Source organism: Pinus tabuliformis, chromosome 2_2 (genome assembly GCF_031772625.1).
Source record: "Pinus tabuliformis cultivar Carrire ecotype Pingquan chromosome 2_2, CPIR1, whole genome shotgun sequence".
NCBI classification, from domain to species: Eukaryota; Viridiplantae; Streptophyta; class Pinopsida; order Pinales; family Pinaceae; genus Pinus; species Pinus tabuliformis.
In genome coordinates this window covers 453,386,394-453,398,976 of record NC_142300.1, presented here as the reverse complement: position 1 = coordinate 453,398,976, position 12,583 = coordinate 453,386,394, and the positions used below count along the sequence as shown (strand labels likewise).

At 35.8% G+C, this 12,583-nt stretch overlaps 1 protein-coding gene across 1 annotated transcript in view; it reads left to right on the top strand.

The window, feature by feature from the left end:
• The window catches only part of LOC149193209 (receptor-like protein Cf-9 homolog), an 88,515-nt gene extending 76,257 nt beyond the window's left edge, over positions 1–12,258 (top strand). The window contains exon 2 of the mRNA XM_089407251.1: positions 12,130–12,258. Within this exon, the coding sequence (XP_089263377.1) occupies positions 12,130–12,258 (129 nt within the window). The remainder of the gene's footprint in view (positions 1–12,129) is intronic.
• Positions 12,259–12,583: the final 325 nt, after the last annotated feature.

Genomic DNA, 12,583 nt, shown 5'->3' with positions numbered 1-12,583 from the left:
ACAGCTTATGTTTCATTCTCCTACCACAAATGAAACCTTGTGGGTCATATCTCCAAGTAAATATTTTCTTTAGTCTCATTGTTGTTTCTACGATTTCTTCTGCTCTTTTCCCTACTTCTCTATTGTTTCACACAAATGGGACTAAGTGGTCTTTAATCCTCAATTGGGCTTTCTTCTTTGCCTTGGTGAAATGAATTTGATCAGAGTTTAACATTTTCCTATAATATTCCAGGGCAAACAATCTCATAGGAACATACTTAGGCAGCTTGAAAGGAGGGAGTTCACAACCATAGATTCAGATCTCAGTGTGATTATGGTACAAGTACCAGTCACCTATCTTGTATTGCTTTGATAGTTGAAGGATTCTCTTGATTTCATCACTAATCCTAGGAGGAGGACTTCCTATCAGCATGGTGGTCACAGGGTGGAAAAACTGGTCAATGGCTTCATTGTATGAATAGGGACAAGTATATGAATAGTGGAAGATGGAAGTCCAAAAAATGATTGATCTGGAATTACCCTTTGTATCAAGTTTATTTGTAGAGAATGGGAACTTGGAAGACTGATACTAAAGGAAAAGGTGATATATGATTGTAGAATACTTGAATACCATTTCATTTTCTAGCCTCATGAACTGGTCATGGATTTTATCAGCAATGAAAGCAGCATAGTTATATTTGATAGCAGGAGGCTGACCAAGGGTAAAAATTGACATTAAAACTAGAGTCAATTCATCCACATATTCACTAGTATTGAAACCCATGACTGCAGCTATCATATTAACTATATTTTTTCCTAGCTCTGTGAAGAAAGATCCCACATAGGGAGGAGAATCTTTGGGTTGATTTTGTTTATCCATAAAAGTCTATCAAATGCGACTGAGTTAAGGCTGGGACATTTTAGATGCTTTCTCTAGTAATTCTTGAAGGCAAATGGAGGTGAGGTCTTGACCGGGCTGAAACTGTAGCATTTCATTGATTGAATCTGTAGTAATTGTGAATAGAACAATTTGATTGGGGGACATTATTGCTCTGAGGGTGGGATTATAATTGGTTTGACATTGATGAATAATGTCAGGGAAAATGCACACATAGGGGAGTATGTACCTTGGGAGATTTGATCCCCAAAGTCCTATGGTATCAGAGCCATTCATGTAATTGTCCCGGCATTGACAAAACATTTTCAAGGAGTTTTTATCATTTTCAAGGTCTTTTATTTGAAAATATTTATTTGCTAAGGGCAGCTAATCCAAATCTCTATGAGGAGTAGTGATAGGAGTTATATTGAGGGAAACGGGGGTTTCCATTTCTAGTTCTTGTGGATTCAAATAGGAAAATGGGGTTTTCAAGTAGAGTTGGTGAAAACAGAGGGTCTTGGGAGTCTTCAATTCTAAATTCTGCAACTGAATTGTAATGAATTTTGGGTTTTTCAAAGTAATCATAGAGGAAATCAAGTATTTATAGGGTTTCTGGAAGGAAACTGGTAAATGTCTATTTTTAAGTGATGGGAAACAAAGTGCAGGTTCACTAGGTGCAAATGGTGGATTGGAGCGGGGTCGAACTGCAAATTTTAGGGTGGCTGATGGTTGGAGTACGAGTTGGTCGACTTCTACGTTCTAGTTGCATGCATGAGTTTTCAGAATAAGGATGGAAAACTATTTTAACTTTGTTTTTATGAAAAGTCAAAGCTTTTGGCGAGTTCATGATATGGACAGGTGGTGTCAGTAGGGAGGCGACTTGACGTTTTGTCTTTAACAGGAGGCGGTAAGCGGGTTTCATCGCACCGCTATTGCAGGGTAAGTGGTATTTGGGCGGGACCGCACGATTCCATACGCTGCTTGACACATAACAACGGTACAATTCATGAAACCGCTCACCGTTGCATGCTAAAATTTGACCACAGAGGTCCATTGGATATACGCGATGACCATCGGATCTGCAGGATCCAATTGGACGGTCATCGGGGAGCTAAAGTGACTAGCGGATATGGAGGGTAGGCTCGATATAAATTAAAGAGATTAATCATATCGGGGGTGATTCAATTGGTTATCAAGTTATTGATTAGTCCGAATGACGTAATTAATACTCATTAACTGGTGGCGGGGTTGGTTTCTTAATTAACTACGTATTAGTTAATTAATCCTATTTATTTTATTTGTTTTATGGTTATATTTAACCAAGGGGCTAGATATATAATGATTTAGGGTTTTGTATAATAATATAATACGGGCGTGGGTAATTTTATTTTATAGGGGAATTATATAATAAATATTAGTGGTTAATATGAAAAAAGTGAATGAGAAAGTGCTAAGTCCAATGTTTTCCAAAAGTGTTTCATCGTATAACATATTACTTAGTCTAAAGTGTACAAAAGGGTTTTTATGCATATTTGTTTCAATTTCCCTAAGTAAAATAGGATATTACTTAGGAAAAGTTTTATCAAAGGAATGAGTGATCTTATGGGGGGGGCAATGTTGATGAAAGGGACTTAAGCACTTTAGGCATTTCCAATTATTGGGCCGAGGGTCTGGTCCCTCCAAAAGTCAGAGAAATGCTCTGAGCCCCTCTAACTTTGGTAATTACCTTTAGTACTTAGGGAATTATTGAAGATTTTTAAGGGAATGGGTAGGGAAGTTAATTATTTTGACTTTGAATGTTCATGTGCCTTTCCATGTGATACATGCCTTTACCTAGTGATGAAAGTAAAAGATTTGAACATTTAAACTTATCATTCACCTGATATTTATTCTGCAACCATCATCTACATACCCTGCCTACTTTACCCTAGCATTTTCACTTCTTTATTAGGGTGCACTTAGACTGGCAAACCCTTATCAAACTTTTTTTTTTCTTTTTGCACGGTGAAGCTTATTTAAGTCTACACTTATTACATCCAAGGGCTCAGATTAAACTATTGAGCTCCTTTTTTCACTCTACCTATCTACTTATCTGCCAAGTTTACACTGTTTGGTCAGATCTTTATTCTCTATTTCTAAAACATGAAATTGAAAACATGAACTAGTCAAGCTTAAACTATTTGACTATTCATGAATTGTGGCATAGGTGACAAGCTGCACACAATTTTTTATTATACAAAAGTAAAAAAGTAGTGGAATTTAGACTTGCACACTTTCCTGGTCTTTTGTTTTTGTTGGGGTTCATTTTCTTTCACTTTTTGACCTATTTTTTATTATTTTCCTAAGGTATACCCTCTTTACATTTTTTAATTTCTTGATTTTTTTACAAATGTGGAAAACCTTTGCTACAAGTAAATGTATGAACATATTTCAGAGTTAAACCAAGTCAATCATGATATATGACACCTATTGGTATAGGGAAATAACAATGGCTCCACTTGGGGATGGCTTTTCCTGGTGGAAAGTCAAGAACATTAGATTAGTGGCCTTTGAATGACTATGATTGTGCCTTGCAATCTTCCTCTTGCCTGTTGCTTTATGTATATGTATGATAGTAATACTTCTGAAGCTTAGGGCTTTCTCTTTGAGCTTCAACTCCAAAATCTTATTGTCCAATCAACACTATGACATTACAAAAGATATAATATGTACTGTGAAGAACATTGTAGCATTAGTAACTAGGATCAAATTAATGTTTCAACATCTGACCATTGACTGGTCCTCCTTCTACTTCTGTACCATCTAACTCTTTAAGAAAATATGCATTGTTTCCTCTGAAAGCATAGATGATGTATGGTCCTTTCCACAGGAAGTCAAACTTCCCATGTTTCCCCTTGTCCTCTCTTCTTGAATCCCATCTTAACACTTTATCTCCAAGGTAGAAATCTTCTGCCTTGGTTCTTCTGTCAAATATCTTCTTAAGTTTCTCCTACAACACTTGGGATCTTTGGTACACCTCCTCCCTGGTTTGCTGCAAATTGATAGTCTGGTTTATCCTTCTTTGTATATCATTAGGTTCCACTTGAGCTTCTTGGAGTATTTTCATGACAGGAACCCCTAATGATGAAGGAAAAACAACCTCCATGCCATATACTAACTCATAGGGACTGGTTCCAATGGATTTTTTGGTTGTAATCCTATCTACCCACAAAGCATTGATCAATTTTTTGTTCCAAGTTTTCTTATTTTCTTCCAATAGTTTTTTGATGATATTAATTAGACTCTTGTTGGAAGATTCTGCCAGTCCATTCCCTTGAGGGTAGTAGGCTGTGGAATGGCCCAATGTAATGTGATACTTGTTACAAAAATTAATCATTTTCTTTGACTTGAAGGCTGCAACATTATCAGTAATGATTTTAGTGGGACAACCAAATCTAGACAAAATATTGGTCTCTAGGAAACCTGTGATCACAGTGTCATTGGCTTGTCTAGAGGGAATGGCTTCTATCCATTTAGTAAAATAGTTAGTGGTAGTGAGTATCCATTTGTGTTGGCCAGAAGAGGGTGGATGAATTTCTCCAATGAAGTCAAGACCCCATTGTTGAAAAGGTTTCTCGGTGGAAATGGGTTTTAAGGGTAAAGGTAACAATTTTCTTTTGCCTTCAAAGATTTGACATTTATGGCAAGAAGTTACAAATCTCTTCATATCTACAAACAAGGTTGGTCAATAGAATCCATCCCTTAGGATCTTTTATGCAGTTGACTTCCAATAGATATGTCCACCACAGTCTCCTGCATGAAATTCTTGGAGAGCCTTGTTAGCTTCATCTTTTAATAAACAATTTAACAAAATTCCTTCATGATTTTTCCAAAAAAGAGTATTATCTAAGATGCAAAACTTTGAAGCTTTCATTTTCAAAAACCTACTCTTGGTTCTGGATAACCCTGGAGGAGCCTACAGATTTTGTAAAACATAAATTATATCAGCATACCAAGGTGAATTTGAAAAGGCCTGGATGATTTGTGGAGTCGTCATCTCCTGCTCGTTATCCAGTTCATTTATGTCTATGGCTTGGCAATTAGTTTCTGACATGAGTTTGGCCAATCCATGACCTTTTATTAGCTTGGTAGGTTTTATCTCTATATCATACTCTAAGATGGTAGCTATCCATTTTCCTCTTTTATGATCAAATCCATCTTGAGTTAGGATGTCTTTGACTACTGCATTAGGAACATAAGCTATTACATGAGAGTATAATATGTAGACTCTGAAATCTTTAATAGCTTTTATCAGTGCAAAAGCTTGTTTCTCCATTATTTTGTATTTTAATGATGCATCTCTGAGTGCTTTACTAAAAAAGGCTATAGGTTTTTCACATCCCTAATCATCCTTTTGTAATAAAACTACAGCTATGGTGTGTTCTGATGCAAAAGAAAAAATGATGAAGTCTCTATCAAATTGTGGACTCGTGAGGACTGGTGTTCTGGTTAAGGCCATTTTGATTTCTTCAAATGATTGCTTAGCCTCTACTGTCCATTTGATACTTGAATCCTTTTTTAGGATGTTATTTAGTAATCTAATGAGTTAGGCTAAGTTAGAAATAAATCATCGTAAAAAATTTATCTTGCCTAGGAAAGCCTGAAGTTCTTTAATACTTCTTGGATGGGGTATCTGTAAAATAGCTTTGATCCTGGAAGGGTCAATTTGAATGCCATCTTTGGAAATAATGTGACCTAAAAGTTTACCCTCCTCTAGACCGAACAAGGACTTCTTTGGATTCAAAGAAATGCCATATTTTCTGCTTTTTAAAAATACTTTCCTGAGATGGTCCAAGTGTTGTTGATCTGATTTAGAAAAAACAGTTAGATCATCTAGATATATAACAAGAAAATCATGAATTTCTTTGGCAAAGGCAATGTCCAGTGCACTTTGGAAGGTTTCTCCTATGTTTTTTAGTCCAAATGACATTTTGATGTATATGAAAGTACACCATGGTGTTGTAAAAACAGTTTTCTCTTGGTCATCAAGATGAACCAAGATTTGGTTATATCCTGAAAACCCATCTAAAAGTGAAATTATAGAAGAACCCACTACCGTTTGCAAAATATGATCCATTTTGGGTAAAGGATAGTTATATTTAAGGGAGAACTTATTTACATTTCTCATATCAACACATAACCTTATTTCCCCAGTTTTCTTCCTATTAGGTACCAAGTTAGACACCCACTGAAAAATCTAATAGGGGCAATAATCCTTGCTTCATACATGCGTTTGATTTTTTTCTCAATTGATGGTTATAGGGGTTAATTCTTCTGAGTTTCTGTTTAAAGGGCTTTTGATTTTCTTTCAGAGGTATAGTGTGCTAAATAATAGAGGTGTCATAGGACATCAAATCTTCATAACTCCAAGCAAGGACAACCTGGAATTCCCTCATAAGTTCAACATACTTTAGCTTCTAATCAGGAGGTAAAGATTTTGACAATTTTATCATTTTTGGATTATCATATGATCCTAAGTTGTACTCTTTGATATTTGCTTTTAATGGCTCCATTTTAGGTTTCTGGGGAATGTCATTGGAGTCAAACAAATCTTCTAAAGGAGTCAATCCTTTGGGTAAATTATTGTCTTTTAGGTTGATAACCTCTATTTCTTCTTCAATTATTTCATCTAGGTCCATTTGTTTCAGGTCATAAATTTCTTTTTGTGTGAATTTTGTGGGATGAAGCACATTTATTGAATTTTCTTCTAAAATTTTAATTTCTACCTCATTTATTTTATTAGAACTAATAACTGTATCGACATCTATGTTAATGTTAGAAAACTCTTCATCTAAAGTTAAAAAATTATTGATCTTCTTATCACTATCAAAAACCTACCAGTTCTTCAGATTATAAGGGATGGCTAGTCTGTGCCTAATCTCAACAGTATATTGATGATTAGGTTGAAAAGGTAATTTGCAGGTGCTGGCAAACATGGCCAAACTGTGGGCTTGCATGTTGTGTTTTCTAGGGATAGTTGCAAGCTGGGTTTCCAAAAAAGTGTTGAGAATTTCTATTACTGTTCCTCTATAATATCCTAGTCTAGGATCCCTAGTTGAGTAAGTTCCTTTAATCTGTTTAATTATTAATTCTGAATCTCCTATGACAAAAACCCTGATTGCTCCTAATTTTTTAACAAGTTTAAGACCCAACAAGAGAGCCTCATATTCTACCATATTATTGGTGCATCTAAAATTTAATCTGTAGGCATGGCCTTCAGCATGATCATTTTCTAAATTATACACCCAAACTCCTGCTCCTGCTCCTAGTTTATTGATTGAGCCATCAAATTCTAAATGCCAAAGGATTTCATGCTCATAATTTGTGTCTGGGGTAGTAGGAATTTGTTTAACCATGGGATCTGGGTTTTCATTTTCATCTGACTTTTCTTTGTTATCTGATATTTCCTGAATATGAACACTTGATTTTTCTTTTTCAATTTCTTTTGGTTCTGCTACTAAAACCTCTAAAGTATTGGAAGGACTGGCTTCTGCATTGTAAAGAATGAACGAATCCATATCAGAGTGTACTGAGTAGATGGGGAAATTTTGGGGTCTTTCCTGACTACTTACTACATATTTCATCAATGTTTCTCTGTATAGTTTCTTTGGTTGTCCAAAAACCGATATAGTGGCATATGACATATCCAATTGAAGAGATCTCTGAAGCTTAGCACCCCAAGATCTGGATAATAACATGCCATATTTGGGTGGTATATCTGCTACCACTATGTCCATTAAATTTTTTTTTGCAAGGTATTGAACCAATGAAACACACAAGTCTTTTATCAGTCCTAAACATCTCACCTAACTACAATCAAAAGAAAATAAATCTTTGTATGGTCTAGTGATGTCTAGGTCTAGCTTTTCCATTAAAGACTTGGGCATGAGATTATGAGATGCACCAGAGTTAAACATGGCATTGTGAAGAACCTTATCATGTATTTTTAAGCTCACATAGAAGGGGGGAATTCCTCCTTCCAATGGTTTTCCATTCACTTCTGGGCCAAGGATTAATTCGGGCTGGTCATCAAAAAGATTAATTGAATCTTCAGTTATAATAATTTTCAATGATCTATTGATTTGAGTTCGGTAGGCATCATGTTTAGCTAATTCAGATAATGGGATAGAAATTTTTAGCTTACCTACTTCTGTTTCCAGATTAAAGGGTTTTTCTATTTGGGCCTTTGGATTTCGAGCAGCAGTATTCTCTCTATTTTCTGTGTTTTCTATGTTTTTCTCCTTTTGAGGAGTAGAATCATGATTTGTTGATTCTCCTAGATCAACCTTTGGAGGTTCTTCCACAGTTTCCTTGGAAGGAAGGGAAGTGGAGGGTTGTTTATTATTTGGTTGATTATCAGAAACATCTTCGATTATGGGGTTAGAAGGATTAGTGTTTGATCTAGAAAGAATTTGTACAGGTTTGATTATTGTCTTACCTTTTTTGGGCTGATTTGGAACCGTTTGTTTGTTCGTTTCAGGGACATCAATTCTCATACTTCTTAGATTGTATTGCTTATGCACCTCAAAGATGGCTGAGTCATATCCTTCTCTAAAGTCGAACGATTCCCCTGATTGGGTTTGGAGCTGTTTAAGTATGTGGGCCTCTTGATCATCTAGGGATAAGAAAACTTCTCCTTCATCATCAAGCCCCATCAGATTAATTTTAGTATCTTCTTCTGGGCCTTCAGAGTGGGAAGCTTCTACATAGTTATCTTGGAAAGGGGCTCTAATGTTTTGATCGGGACCATTCTTTCCAGTGTTCAGGTTTTGATTTTTCTTGAAATTAGGATTTCTCCATGTATTGGCTTGTTGGCTATCCCAAGGAGATTTCCTTTCAATTGTCTCCACTCTATCTCATAGTCTATCCATTCCTTTAATTATGACATCTAGCTTTTGTCCAATGGGTGAGCTTTCTTGCTTTAATAGTATCCTCCTTTAACTCCTTGCCTTGGCTCTTTTAGATAGCAGGTTGGCTTCAACACTGACTGCTATGATTTGCATATCTTCCAAAGTAGGGGGGTTTCGTTCTCTCAGCTGGAAAGCCATATCAGAATCAAATCCATCTAGGAATTTGATTAAGGCTAAACTGGGTGGGGGTCTAAGATCTAGTGGGATGGCATTATACATAATGTTGAGTTTAGTGCAATAGTCCTGCACAGTTTCTTGTGGTCCTCTTCTTAGGTTTTCGCATTCAGATAGAATCTGAAGGGGTCTTTCCTTTTCTCCCACTTGTTCAGGAATTGTTGATAGAGAGTTCTTAGGCTGTCTATAATATTTGGTGTTAAGGCTCTGAACCAGGTTCTAAATTCCCTCGATAAAATTTGAACAAATATTCTCATTTGCACATTAGCAGTATCTATTTCATAAATTTCAAAATAATCAATCATCTTCTTGGTGTGTTGTTGGGTTGTATAGGTTCCAGTGCCATCAAAAGTAGTGATCTTACTTTGGTAGTCCTGGGGCATGGCACCTAAGTTTGTTGGTAGTACGAGGGGGGCATATCTATTGGCCATTGCTGTTGGTAATGGTGAAACAAAGCTGGGGTTGGAGTAATAGTGGGTGTTTGAGTTGTGGATGGAGAGTTGGAGGTGATGGTGAGATATGGAGTGGTTTGAGGTTGAGAGATATTAGGGAATGATAACGAGCTTGCAAAAACAGAAGTGATTACGGAGGGATTAGGGGTTCCTTCAGTGGTAAGATCAAATTGTGGTGAGTTCTGCAAATGTCTATCAATTGACAAATTGGCTGCTTGGATTTCTAGTTCTTGGATGAACTATGGGTCTTGGACTAGGTCTGCTAATTCAGAATCAGATGAAGTCCTAAACAAAGAGGTTCCAAAGTATTCATCAAAGGGTAGGTCTTCGAGGTAAATCCACTTAACAGGACAAGATGAGGATCTAAATGTGGGCCGAAGACTAACAAAACTTTCTTGTCTTCTAAGAATTCTGGGGATCAGATTGCGATCCTCAAACACTTGTGGTGGATTGGGATCAGGATTAGCTCAAGTGTAATGAGTCCTTTTTGAAGCCTGATTTTTGGGTTTTATTTTTGGTTTTCTTAACGGATATAAAAAAAAACTTCTATGATTTCTTTAAGATGCTTTTAGATTTGAGGTTTAAATTTTCTTAAAGATTTGTTTTGACTAAGGAATTGTCCTTTCCCAGTATGGTCGCCACTATTTTATCACTCAGATTTTCCTTGAAGTTGTTACAAGAATGAAAGGGGTCTGAGGTAACCACAAAAAAATATTTTAAGTATAGAATATAGCCAATCTGTACTCAGAGAGGGCTCTCTCTTTGTGATTTAGCTTTGTTTTGTGAGATATTAAGCTAGTTATGAAAGTTTGGGGGGTTTTGATTTTGTTTGGTGGTGGAATTTTAGAGCAGATGGATAAAACAAGGTATTTCAGGCCATTGGGCTATGGAGTCAACTAAATGATGGATTAACTGGATCAGGTAGATTTAACAAAGGAGAAATTTCATAGGGCAAGATAACCAAACAAAAGACAAATGATAGTTTCGAATGGGTGAAATGGTCTTGAACAGGGGGAAGGGCAACTAAGAATCCTTCAAGAGGGTCTAAGATGAGGGAAAGTGGGTGCTCATTAACAAAAAGAAATTAAGTATTCTTTGTTAAAGGGTCATAGTGATAAACTATAAAAGCAAGGAGCAACTAAGAATTCCCTACCTATTATATCCTAGAAGAAAACATTAAGAATATAAACGATTTTAAAGACAGCATGCAGTAAACCTCTTTCTGAAATATAACTTTTCATTTATCATTCAAATATGAAACACATATGAATATTTATTAAACCAGAAAACTGTAAAAACACAAGATATAGAATACTTATTTGTTTCTCATTTGACACAGGTATCCTGTAAAAGTCCTTTGCTTTATTACTTTGTTCCAGCCAGCCATACAAAAGTTGTTCAACAGCACTTCAATTCCAAAAGTAAATTGTCTACAGAAATGTCTAAGAATCCACACTCAGTACTTCAAATAAGGAAGTACTTATACAAAATTAACATCAAAATATCTCCTAACTAAGAGAGATACATTCTAGGAAAACTAAATATCTTTTACATGAATATAGAGACAGATGGTCTCAAAAGTAGAAACTGAATGTGAACTGCTTGTTGTTGTCCCTGTTTTTGTTGAAGGAGTTGGATGCAGGTTCTATGAATATGCATCTTGCTGTCTTGCTTGTAATTCTATCCTGGATGATTGATTTCAGTTTTCACTGATACTCTTTTACCTATGACTGATACTCTTTACCTGTTTTACCATCATTCATCCTTTTTTACCAAAATTGACTATGGTAAATACTTCAATTTACTTCACTTTTTACCATGGTAAATCATAAGATGTCTGTCATGCTGGTCCACCAATCATCTCTCGGTATTCTTGTCCTTGTCAATTTTATGTAGATTTCATCTGCTTCTGTATATTTTACAAAATTTGGTTGCATTGGAAATAAGTGCTTCACTTCATGCTCAATGTAAAAAAGGTTCTCCAAACTATCATAGAGAACTCTCCTTGTGGGCAATGCCTTGACTGCAGATGAACTGGCCTGACTGTTAGCTTGCTGATGTAATTTTTTGACATAATCACCCTGAAACATTAGCTTGTCATTGATGACTAAAGTACTTGGAAGTCCTTTACTTTGTAATATGCAAAATTTCTCCATAAATTCATCTATGTCTTCCTACATATTTTGACATTTGTGTTCCAGGCCTTGCATTAGACTCCTTTTGGTCAATACTTTTTTTTTTTTCGAGGATGGTAGCAGTCCTATCATCAATGTTTAATTGTTCCAACTGATGCCTATTTCTAATGTTTAGAAAGTTTATTAATCTGATAGCTTCTTCAGGCTTCCTTCCTAGTTCTTCCTTGGTTTTTTCAATCTCTTGAAGAACAACTTTCACTAAGTCAATTTGTTCAAAAATGATTTGAATTGATGACCAAATATCATTGATGGAATCAATGATATTGGTCCATAATATATTTTTGATATCAGTTAAAGTCTTTTCAAATGTAAGATCTTTTTCCGGTATTTTAATCTGTTGGGTCAAACCTTTGTTTTTTCTCATCTCTTTGGCAAAATTGAATTTTGATACATCATATTTTTGCTCTAAAGTAATGAATTTCTTTTTTACTTTTTGCATTTGAGTGACTTGGAGCTTCATTTCCTTCATGCACTTGATCAATTCTTATGTGCTTTGATTTGAGGTTCCTGCTTGTGATGTAACTGTACCTGTTACTTCTATAGTTGTAACTGTTGCTAAAGGGACATTTGATGCTAAAGCAGTTGCCAATGTAGAAGGAACTGCTGTAGAAATTGCTGGCACTACATTTTGAGGCTATGTGGTCAACTCACTCTGCCTGTTTTGTAGTGTTTTCTATAATTCTTGCTCTGTCTCTTTTAGTTGCTTATTTAGCTTAAGGACCAAGTCCATAAATTCTTCCTCATTTTTCTTCTCAATCACTTCAGCAGTCTGAGAGTGAATGAGATGTAGCAATTTCAACTACTTTCTCAGTGCAGCTATATCTTCATTCTTTTTTTTTTTATTAGGCTTTCTGCAACCTTGATATCCTTTGGGTTATGGCCCAACTCAATAATCAAATCCTCAAATGATTTGATTCTATTGTCCTTTACCAGTGAGGAGGCCTTTTGTAGTTGCAA